The sequence below is a fragment of the Manis pentadactyla genome, chromosome 4, assembly GCF_030020395.1.
Source record: "Manis pentadactyla isolate mManPen7 chromosome 4, mManPen7.hap1, whole genome shotgun sequence".
NCBI classification, from domain to species: Eukaryota; Metazoa; Chordata; class Mammalia; order Pholidota; family Manidae; genus Manis; species Manis pentadactyla.
In genome coordinates, this window is record NC_080022.1 from 63,789,109 (window position 1) to 63,801,759 (window position 12,651).

Below are 12,651 nucleotides of genomic sequence, written 5' to 3' on the forward strand. Positions count from 1 at the left end.
CTGCTTTTAAGTCCTTCCAGAGATTGTTTTATTTCTGTATTCTCCCTCCTTAGCTCTTGCATATTTCTCTGCAAGCCCATCAGCATGGTTATGACCTTTATTTTGAATTCTTTTTCAGGAAGATTGGTTAAATCTATCTCCTCAGATTACCTCTCAGGGGAGGATATCTGGATTAGTCTGGTCTGCATCAAATTCTTCTGCCTTTTCATGGTGATAGAGGTAGTAATAAGCAGTTGGTGCATTGTCAGCTGGGAGAACTAAGACCCTTTCCACTTGCTCCTGGCCTTCCTTTCCTGGGAGAACGGCCACCCCTAGCAGCTTGTGCTGGGCAGCTGCTTGCAGATGGGGTCTCTGATTCTTGCCTGGGCCACTGTGAAGGAAGCTCCGTGCGTGGTTGCTGTGGGCATGGCCACTTTTAGGCTGCTGCTCTGCTATGGCAGGGCGTGCCGGAGGGAGAACAGGTGGGAGGCTGTTTATCACCGTGAGGGGCCTCAGAGCTGCACTGCCACCCAGGGGGTTAGAGTGCCCAGAGTTCCCTGGGATTCCCAGCTGCTGGGCTGATTGCACTGGGATGCCTCCGTCCAGCTGTGAGGCCCCTGTCCCTTTAAGACTTTCAAAAAGCACTCGTTTTTCTTTTGTCCCAGGAGCACTGGCTGTGGGGACCCACTTGCAGGTTTTACTATCCCGTTTCCCTAGTATCCAGCACCTGACGCACTGTGTGACTGTGTTCCCGGTGCGGATGGCTAGGGCTGGGTATTTAGCCGTCCTTGGCTCCCTCTCCCTCCCTGCTCTGACTCCTCTCCTCTCACCAGTTGCTGGGGTGAGGGGCGCTCGGGTCCCACCGAGCTGCGGCTTCTATCTTACCCACTTTGCGAGGCACTGAGTTCTCGCAGTTGTAGATGTAGCCTGGCTGTTGTACTGTATCTTTTGGTCTCTCTTTTCAGAATAGTTGTATTTGTTGTATTTTCAAAAATATATGTTTTGGGGAGGAGATTACTGCTGTCCTACTCATGCTGCCATCTTGGCTCCTCCCCCATTCATATGAATTTTAGAACTATTTGTTTTAGTTCATTGAAGGATGCTGTTGGTATTTTCATAGGGATTGCATTGAATCTGTAGATAAAAGTCAGAAATGCGATCTTGACAATGTTAATTCTTCCTTTCCATGAGCACAGGATAGATTTCCATTTATTCGTGTCTTCTTTAATTTCTCTCATGAGTGTCTTATGATTTGCAGGGTATAGGTCTTTCACCTCCTTGTTTAGGTTTAGACATGGGTATTTTATTCTTTTAGATGCAACTGTAAATGGAGTTGTTTTTCTGATTTCTCTTTTTGTTTGTTCATTGTTAGTATATAGGAATGCAACAGATTTCTGTGTATCAATTTTGTATTCTGCAACCTTGCCAAATCTAGTTATTAATTCTAGTAGTTTTTTGGTGGATTCTTTAGGCTTACTATGTATAATATCATGTCATCTGCAAACTGTGGAAGTTTAAATTCTTCCTGACCAATCTGGATCCCTTTTATTTCTTTGTGTTGTCTGATTGCCATGTCTAGGACCTCCAGTACTATGTTGAATAAAAGTGGGGAGAGTGGGCATCCTTGTCTTGTTCCTGATCTTAGAGGAAAAGCTTTCAGCTTTTTGCTGTTAAGTATGTTGTTGGCTGTGGGTTTGTTGTATATGGCCTTTATTATGTTGAGGTACTTGCTCTCTATGCCTATTTTGTTGAGACTTTTTATCATGAATGAATGTTGAATTTTGTTGAATGTTTTTTCAGTATCTATGAAGATGATCATGTGATTTTAGTCCTTCTTTTTGTTGATATGATGCATGATGTTGATGGATTTTCTAATATTGTACCATCCTTGCATCCTTGGAAAAAATCCCACTTGGTCATGATGGATGATCTTTTTGAAGTATTTTTGAATTTGGTTTGCTAATATTTTGTTGTGTGCTTTTGCATCTATGTTCATCATGGATATTGGTCTGTAATATTCTTTTTTTGTGGTGTCTGCTTGGTTTTGGTATTAGAGTGATGCTGGCCTCATAAAATGAGTTTGGAAGTATTCCCTCCTCTTCTATTTTTTGGAATACTTTAAGGAGGTTGGGTATTACATTCTTTAATGTTTGATAAAATTCAGCTGTGAAGCCATCTCAGCCAGAGATTTTGTTCTTAGGTAGTTTTTTGATTACAAGTTCAATTTCATTGCTGGCAATTGATTTGTTCAGATTTTCTGTTTATTCCTGGGTCAGTCTTGGGAGTTTGTATTTTTCTAGAAAGCTGTCCATTTCTTCTAGGTTATACAATTTGTTGGCCTAGAATTTTTCATAGTATTCTCTAATAACTGTATGTCTGTCGTGAACATAATGATTCCTCCTGTTTCTTTTTTCTAAGTTCTTTAGTTTGTTGGCATATAATTTTTCATAGTATTCTCTAATAATTCTTTGTATGTCATGGTGACCATTGTGATTCTCCACTCTCCTTTTTCCTTGATAAATCTGTCTAGGGATTTATCTGTTTTGTTTATTTTCTCAAAGAAACAGCTCCTGGTTTCATTGATTCTTTCTGTTATTTTATTCTTCTCAATTTTATTTCTTTATGTTCTGATCTTTATTATATCCCCCCTTCTACTCACTTTGGGCCTCATTTGTTCTTCTTTTTCTAGTTTCATTAATTGTGAGTTTAGACTGTTCATTTGGGATTGTTTTTCTTTCTTGAGGCAAGCCTTTTGTGCTATATACTTTCTGCTTTACAACAGGCTTCGCTATATCCCACAGATTTTGGGTAATGATTAGTTGTTTTCATTTGTCTCCATATATTGCTTGATCTATGTTTTTATTTGGTCATTTATCTATTGATTATTTAGGAGCCTCCAAGTCTTTGTTGGCTTTTTTTATTCTTTGCGTAATTTATTTCTAGTTTCATACCTTTGTGGTCTGAAAAACTGATTTGCACAATTTCAGTCTTTCTATTTATTGAGGCTCTTTTTGTGGCCTAGTATGAGATGTATTCTGGAAAATGTTCCATGTTCACTTGAGAAGAATATGTATTGTGCTGCTTTTGAGTGTAGTGTTCTATAGACATGTGTTAGGTCCATCTGTTTAAATGTGTTGTTCAGTGCCTCTGTCTCCTTACTTATTTTCTGTCTGTTTGATCTGTCCTTTGGAGTGAGTGGTTTGTTGAATTCTCCTAAAATGATTGCATTGCTTTCTATTCCCCCCTTTAATTCTGTTAGTATTTGTTTCACACATTTAGGTCCTCCTATATTGGGTGAATTGATATTTATAATGGTTACATCTTTCTGTTGGACTGACCCTTTATCATTATGTAATGTCCCTCTTTGTCTCCTTATCTTTCTTTGTTTTGAAATCTATTTTGTTTGATATAAGTACTGCTACTCCTGCTTTTTCTCCCTATTATTTGCATGAAATATCTTTTTTCCATCCCTTCACTTTTAGTCTTTGTGTGTCTTTGGATTTGAAGTGACTCTCTTGTTGGGAGAATATAAATGGGTCTTGTTTTTTTATCCATTCTGCAACTCTGTGTCTTTTGATTGGTGCATGCAGTCCATTTACATTTAGGATGATTGTCGATAGATATGTACTTATTTCCATTGAAAGCTTTAGATTTGTGGTAACCAAATGTTCAAGGGCAGTTTCCTTACTGTCTAACAGTCTAACTCAACTTGCTTATTATGTTATTTCAAACATAATCTAAAGGTTCTTTTTTCCCTCCCCTTCTTCTTCTTCTTCCACTTTTTATATTAGGTGTCATATTCTGTACTGTTTGTGTATCCCTTGACTAACTTTGTAGTTGATTTAATTTTGTATTTGCTTAGTAATTAATTGGTCTTCCCTTTACTGTGGGTTTATTTTCTCTGGTGACAGCTATTTAGCCCTAGGAGCATTTCTGCCTACAGCAGTCTCTTTAAAATGTCTTATAGCACTTGTTTGGTCTTGGTGAATTCTCTCAAAATTTGCTTATCTGGAAATTGCTTAATCCCTGCTTCAAATTTATATGATAAACTTTCCGGGTGGAGTATTCTTCTTTGGAGGCCTTTCTGTATCATTACATTAAATATGTATCCCTTTTGGCCTGTAAGGTTTCTGCTGAGAAGTGTGCTGATAGCCTGGTGGGGCTTCCTTTATAAGGGATCTTTTTTCTTTCTCTGGCTACTTTCAGTACTCTCTCCTTGTCCTTGACCTTTGCCATTTTAATTATTGTATATCTTGGTGTTGTCTTCCTAAGGTTCCCTGTGTTGGGAGATCTCTGCACCTCCATGATTCGAGTGACTATTTCCTTCCTCAGATTGCAGAAGTTTTCAGCAATTATGTCATCAAAGAGACTTTCTATCCCTTTTTCTCTCCCTTCTTCTGGTACCCCTATAATGTGAGTACTGTTGTTTGTATTGGTTGCACAGCTCTCTTATTCTTTCATTCCTAGAAATCTTTTTTTCTCTCTGTGCCTCAGCTTCTTTGTTTTCCTGTTTTCTAATGTCTATTTCATTTACTGTCTCCTCTACTTCATCTAATCTACTTTTAAATCCCTCCACTGTATGTTTCATTTCAGAGACTATATTTTTTTCAAAGTTTCTGTCTCTTTGTTGAAGTCTTCCCTGACATATTGTGTGTTTTTCTGTATCTCTGCAAGCCTGTTTATGACTTTTATTTTGAAATCTTTATCAAGAAGACCTGTGTTTTCAGTTTCACTAAGCCCTCTTTCTGGTGTTTTCTTGCAATTTTGTTTGGACTAAGTTCTTTTGCTACTTCAATTTTTTAGTTTCCTATGGAGTAATAACTTTGTGTAGGTGGTGTCCTCTAGTGCCCAGAAGCTGTACTCTCTGGAACTGCTGTGTGCCTGCAGCAATGGCAGGGGTCATAGTCTAGCAGAACCTGTGCCTGCTGGGAGGAAAGAGCTTGGCTGGGACCATTTCCTCCCTTTCCTGCTGTAGCACCTGCCTCCACTGCCTTGTCCAGTGGGTGGTGAGTGCAGAGACAAGCCTCTGTGCTATGACCCTGACCATGGTTGGGGCCATCCTCTGGGTGACCTGGTGTGATGGCAGGGGTGGCTCATGAGCAGGACTGGTGGTGGCTGGGAGGAAGGAGTGGCAGGCTGCATACTTCAGTGGGAGTCTTGGGGCTGCATTGCTAGCTAATTGAATGGAGCGTCTGAAGCTTGTAAGAGTTCCCAACCTGCTGGGTTGAGCATGCTAGAAAAGTTTTTACTACCTGCCCCTTTTCCTGAGCAGTGAGCTCTGTGTAATCTTTGCCACTTTAGAATCCCTCTTACTTCGGGGAAGTCTTTCAAACTGCTCACCTTTTTTTTGTCCCAAGGGGCCTGGTTGTGGGTATCTGTTCTCCACAAGTGGCTGGAATCTTAGTCTCTGTGAGTATTCCACCTGTCTTTGCTTTCCAACCCCACTAATCTCCAGAGCACTATGTAATGTGGTTTCATGCTACCAGAGTAGATCTCCATGGCTAGGTGTTCAGCAGTCCTGGGCTTCTACTCTCTCCTCCTACCTGTGGGCTGGGGTGGGGGCAGGCTTGGGTCCCACCAGATCATGGCTTTGCTATGTTACCCTTTTCTGTGAAGTCTTCTCTTTTCCCCAGATGTAGGTAGTCTGTTCTGCAATCTTCAGGTTGCCTTTTCAGGATTAATTGTATTTGCTGTATTTTCATGGTTTATGTGATTTTGGGAGAAGATTTCTGCCTCGCTTCTTATGCCACCATCTTTTCTCCCATCTCTAAAAGGAGAATTACTTTACTTACAGTTCCTGAGAGGAGATAGCTTGCCATGCTATATCTCATGGGAAAATTACCAGGGTTGGTCAGGAGGCAGGAGGAGTGAGGGGAAGGCATCACAAATCCCTTTATTACTGCAGCAGTGAGAAAGTCCCATATGGATAGGAAGCAAAACACAGATGTTGGAGTTTGTGACTGAAAGGTTTCTAGTAAGATTTTTCTGCACCCACAAAAGCCAAACTGTGGGGGAGAAGCAAACAACTTTGGCCATGATTTTTCTGCACCCATAAAAGCCAGACTTTGGGGGAGAAGTAAACAACTTTGGATTTTGACCCTGTGATTAGTGAATGCCAATCATCAATTATGTTTTATTATGTTACTTTTTAATGTCTAGATCTACAATTCACCTGAAATTGATATTTGTATGTGGTATGAGTAAGGAGCCACATTTCATTTTTTTCATATGGATTCATAATTGTATTGGCACCAGTTATTGAAAATACTCTCCTTTCTCCACTGTTCTGCAGTCAACCTTTGTCATAAATCAAGTGTCTAAATATGATTGAATCTGTTTCTAGACTCTTTATTCTGCTCTGGTGGTTTCTCTGTCCTTATGCCAATAGCACAGTTTCTTAGTTACTCTAACCTTATTATAAGTTATATACAGTAGTCCTTCTATCTTGTTCTTCTTCAAGGGTGTCTTGGCTACTTTGGGGAGATGATGTTCTTTGATATAGTGATAATGGTTGTCTTCTGTTTGGAGAATTTTTTACTGTAATCATAATATATTTTTATTGAAGTATCAATGATATACAATCTCAAATTGGTTTCAAGTATACAACACAGTGTTTTAACAGTTACACACATTATTAAATCCTCACCCTCACTAGTGCAGTTACTATCTGTCAACATAGGAAGATGTTACAGAATCATTGACTATATTCTCCATGCTGTACTTCCATCCCCATAACCAACTTATATTATGATTGAGACTTTTGTACCCTTTTATCCCCCTCCCCCTCCCCATCTACCCACAACAAGCCCTTCTGCCTGGTAACCACTAGTCACTTCTCAGTGTCTGTGAGTCTGTTGATGTTTTGATCATTCTGTTTTGCTTTGTTTTTATACTCCACAAATAAGTGAAATCATATGGTATTTGTCTTTCTCCACTTGTGGAGAATTTTATTTCTTTTTAATCTTCCAGTTAGTTACAGAGATCAATTAAAAGAGAGCATGAGATAACTTGATTTGGTGCTAACAACATTCATTTTGGTATTTCTTCTAAAATGACCCATATGATCACAGAACAATCCAGGTATTGTGCAAAAAAGAGCACTTTCCTCTAAGAATGGGAACAAGACAGGGATGCCCACTGTACCCACTGTTATTCAACATAGTACTGGAGGTCCTAGCCATGGCAATTAGACAAAACAAAGAAATACAAGGAATCCAGATCAGTAAAGAAGAAGTCAAACTATCACTATTTACAGATGACATGATATTGTACATAAAAAACCCTAAAGACTCCACTCCAAAACTACAAGAACTAATATCAAAATTCAGCAAAGTTGCAGGATACAAAATTAATACACAGAAATCTGTGGCTTTCCTATACACCAACAATGAACTAATAGAAAGAGAAATCAGGAAAACAATTCCATTCACAATCGCATCAAAACAATAAAATACCTAGGAATAAACCTAATCAAGGAAGTGAAAGACCTATACCCAGAAAACTACAAGACACTCTTAAGAGAAATTAAAGAGTACACTAACAAATGGAAACTCATCCCATGCTCTTGGCTAGGAAGAATTAATATTGTCAAAATGGCCATCCTGCCCAAAGCAATATACAGATTCAATGCAATCCCTACCAAATTACCAACAGCATTCTTCAATGAACTGGAACAAATAATTCAAAAATTCATGTGGAACCACCAAAGACCCCGAATAGCCAAAGCAATCCTGAGAAAGAAGAATAAAGTGGTGGGGGGATCTCGCTCCCCAACGTCAAGCTCTACTACAAAGCCACAGTAATCAAGACAATTTGGTACTGGCACAAGAACAGAGCCACATACCAGTGAAACAGAATAGAGAGTCCAGATATTAACCCAAACATATGGTCAATTAATATTTGATAAAGGAGCCATGGACATACAATGGGGAAATGACAGCCTCTTCAACAGCTGGTGTTGGCAAAACTGGACAGCTACGTGTAAGAGAATGGACCTAGATCATTGTCTAACCCCATACACAAAAGTAAATTCGAAATGGATCAAAGACCTGAATGTGAGTCATGAAACCATAAAACTCTTAGAAAAAAACATAGGCAAAAATATCTTGGACATAAACATGAGCGACTTTTTCATGAACATATCTCCCTCCCCGGGCAAGGGAAACTAAAGGAAAAATGAACAAGTGGGACTATATCAAGCTGAAAAGCTTCTGTACAGCAAAGGACACCATCAATAGAACAAAAAGGTACCCTACAATATGGGAGAATATATTCATAAATGACAGATCTGATAAAGGGTTGACATCCAAAATATATAAAGAGCTCATAAACCTCAACAAACAAAAAGCAAATAATCCAATTAATAAATGGGCAGAGGAGCTGAACAGACAGTTCTCCAAAGAAGAAATTCAGATGGCCAACAGGCACATGAAAAGAAGCTCCACATCGCTAGTCATCAGAGAAATGCAAATTAAAACCACAATGAGATATCACCTCACACCAGTAAGGATGGCCACCATCCAAAAGACAAACAACAACAAATGTTGGTGAGGTTGTGGAGAAAGGGGAACCCTCCTACACTGCTGGTGGGAATGTAAATTAGTTCAACCATTGTGGAAAGCAGTATGGAGGTTCCTCAAAAAGCTCCAAATAGAAATACCATTTGACCCAGGAATCCCACTTCTAGGAATTTACCCTAAGAATACAGCAGCCCAGTTTGAAAAAGACAGATGCACCCCTATGTTTATCGTAGCACTATTTACAGTAGCCAAGAAATGGAAGCAACGTATGTGTCCATCAGTAGATGAATGGATAAAGAAGATGTGGTACATATAGACAATGGAATGTTATTCAGCCATAAGAAGAAAACAAATCATACAATTTGCAACAACATGGATGGAGCTAGAGAGTATTATGCTCATTGAAATAAGCCAGGTGGAGAAAGACAATTACCAAATAATCCACACATATGTGGAGTATAAGAACAAAGAAAAACTGAAGGAACAAAACAGCAGCAGAATCACAGAACCCAAGAATGGACTAACAGTTACCAAAGGGAAAGGGACTGGGGAGGATGGGTGGGAAGGGAGTGATTATGGGGGGGAAAAGAAAGGGGGTATTACGATTAGCATGTATAATGTAGTGGGGGACATGGGGAGGGCTGTGCAACACAGAGAAGACAAGTAGTGATTCTACAGCATCTTACTGTGCTGATGGACAGTGACATTGATGGGGTATGTGAGGGGGTCTTGGTAATGGGGGGAGTCTAGTAAATATAATGTTCCTCATGTAATTGTAGATTAATGATACCAAAAAAAAAAAAAAAAGGAACAGCACTATGTTAAGTACATTATGTTATAATTGTAATATTGTAGAACTCCCTGTCAGTACTGATAAATTAGTCTATCTGCAAAACAGTCCTCATATCTCTAGAGCCAAACAGTTTAGTACCACTGTTTGACTCTAGAGATAGTATAATTTGATTTATATAAAAATTTATAAAATTTTGATTATTGATGTTTTGTTTTGAAAAAAATTATAATTAGTTTGGACCACTGGAATTATGAAAATTGTTTTATAAATTTTCATACTTTAGGAAGCAATGAGGGAAATCCATGTTGTTCTCTAGGTATAAACTGAATCTGAGAGGCTGAAAGAGAAAGTAAAGTTGGACATGATGAGGTAAACTCATTGTCAGATTTTCAGGAGACTAGTGCTCTTGGCTTATTATGATGTGATAGTAATTTATAACCATTGTCTAAGGCTGGCATCCTGGCCTGCTTGGTATATAAATATGTGTGGAATATGATAAGTGTAGAATATTTAAGAGGAAAACTCATTCTTATAGTAAATATTTATCATGTCCACATTTGGATTTCTATCTTAATAGGTTAATGCAGCTGAATCAAAGATAACAAATTTAATATACCTAAAACATACGTTGGAACTTGTGGATCCTTTAAAGGTAATTTATATTAACAAAACATGCCTAACATTGTTTTTTTTTTAACTTTTTGTTTTGAGAGAATTCAAACTTAGAGAAAGTTGCAAGATTAGTATAATGTATTCCAATATTGTCTCTTTATACACACACACACACACACACACACACATTATTATCCTTATTATTGCTCTTAGTGAACTATTTGAAAATAAGTTGTACCTGAAGACTAAGTATATATCTCTTAATAAGGAAGATGTTCTATTACATAACAGCAATACAATTTAAAAATTTAGGATACTTAATGTCAATACAATACTATTGTATATAGCCCATATTCAAAATTTTCCAAATGTTCTTTATGGAATTTTTTCCCCTGATTCAGGGTCCAGTTTAAGACCATGCACTGTATTAATGTCAGGTTTCTTTATGCTTTTATTCACTGAAAAATTTCTCATTCTTTCTTTGTCTTTCACAGTATTGACATCTTGAAGAGTAAGGGTCATTTGTTTTATAGCATATTTCTCAATTTGTGTGATTGTTTCCTCATGATTAAATACAGCTTATCCTTATTTGAGAGTAAAATTCTATGAGCCATGTTGGTATCTTTCTCAGAACATTACATCAGGATGCACATGATGTCATTTCCCCATTCTTGGAGATATTCATTTTAATCAATTTCTTCACTGTAAAGTTATAAGTAATCTGTGGAATGATACTTTGAGAGTATAAATAACCTTTTCTTCCTCAAACTTTCACTCATTGATTTTAGTATTTATTGGTGACTCCTATCCGAAGTGATTCTAATGTTTATAAAATGTGATTTTCTCATCTATTTTTAAATACTTTACTGTGTAAAATATTTTAAAAATTAAAGTGATAACCACTTTTTTAAAAGAAAAAATAATGAAAAATGTAGAGACTTTTTGTTACAGAGTTCATTCTAATAAATATATATAATGAAATCAATTGGGCAAAATATTTCAGAAGTGTTGAAAGAGGTATAATAAATCATCTCCCAAAATTGATAGGTTTGATGAAACAAATTTCAAACTGATATGTGAAAGACAAAAGTAAAAGCCAAGATAAGGAAAAATTTATAACAAGTAGCAGACAAATATTAATTTGTCATCATAAAACTCATGTAATTTCATAGAAAAATATTGTAATGCCAATGGAAATATAGAAAATATCCAGAAAATGGAAATCAGAGTGATTAATAAATACCCAAAAAAGTTCAACCTTACTATTAGTCAAAGAAGTGCAAATTAATACAATAGTTTTTAATCTATCAAGTAAAGATTTTTTTTCTTAATGGATACAACCTACTGCTAATGATAAAACAGATAACTTCATAGACAGCTGAAAGAAGTACAAATTGCACATACTTGATAGTAAAGTTTACAAATATATCTTTTGATGCTGTAATACTACTAGAATTCTGTCGGAAAGGACTAAGAAATGTTGATCAACATTTATGCTCAGTGATGGTCATTGCAGTGTTTTTTGTGTTAGTGAGAAATCATAAGTAGTGTAGAACTCCAATAATTAGGGGAAGAGATTATTTGCTTCCCACAGGCTAGAATATTATGACTTATTAAATTTTTTTACTATGAGAGAAGTTTCTGTTGCTTATGATGTGGGGGAGAAAAAGAGCATGCAATGATGCAAAATTTTTGATTTGAAAAAGTGACAGAGAATATTCCATAGTATTTAGATTATTTACCTTTGGAAAAGTGGTAGAATTATGAGTGATGAAATATTTTTTCTTTATGCTCTTATGAATTTTATGGTTTTTATTAACATATACATATTATTTTTATATTTATAAGCAAAAGAAGTTATTGTTATTGCCCCATAGCAAATGAAAATAGGAGGTAAAAGTCAGGAAAATTATGTTTTCTCTTTTTTTCTGTTTGTTTAAATAGTAGTCATTCATAGTTTCTATTAAGCAAAATAAAATCTCTACTTTTGCTGTGTAAGAATGGAGAAATTGCTCTATTTATAAATATACAAAGCATTTTTTTAAGTTTAATATTTAACCCAAATGTAATTTTATGTGGAGTACTCTGAATGTACAATGATAGCTGTTTATATATCAGTCTCTAAGAAAGTAGGTGAATGTTGATAATTAGTTAGGAAAAATAAAAATAAAAATCAGAATAGTAAAGCAGTGGATACCACTGATTAACCATGAGTTCTTTATCTGGAAAATGGGAAAGATACCGTCTGTCCTCACCTACACACCCAAAATATCTTCTATGAGTATATATATATGAGAAGACGAAGTAAGAAAGTACTGGATTAACTATGAAGTATTAAAGAAATATAGAATGCTGTTTGAATAATGTCATAATTTATAATCCTTAACTATCTTTATTTCATTCTTTTATAGATTGCCCTGAAGAACTGTAACACACTTTTATTAAGAGCTTACTGTGGTTCTTTGGAAGATGAGAGGTCTTTGTCACTCAAGTGTTCATAAAGCATCAGATTATTTTCTTCATGATCCTAAGTGATTTTAAGAACTCTAGTTATATTTTGTAAAATAATTACTCAAGCTTTGGTTAACAAACTAAAATATTCATCAAAATTCTAATTATAGATTACATCTTATAAATATGAATAAATAGTGTAATAGTACATTGAGTATTTATGTTAGGAGACAATTAGAATGACATTAAAAATTGAAATCATACATAATTTAAATATTTCTTTTTTCAGCCATTCTC

General features: G+C 36.3%; 1 protein-coding gene across 1 annotated transcript in view; it reads left to right on the top strand.

Annotated features, from left to right (window-relative positions):
• Nucleotides 1–12,651, top strand: part of MSH4 (mutS homolog 4) — an 84,424-nt gene that overhangs the window by 48,496 nt on the left and 23,277 nt on the right. The window contains exons 9-10 of the mRNA XM_036890319.2: nt 9,869–9,943; nt 12,315–12,379. Coding sequence (XP_036746214.2) covers nt 9,869–9,943; nt 12,315–12,379 — 140 coding nt within the window. The remainder of the gene's footprint in view (nt 1–9,868; nt 9,944–12,314; nt 12,380–12,651) is intronic.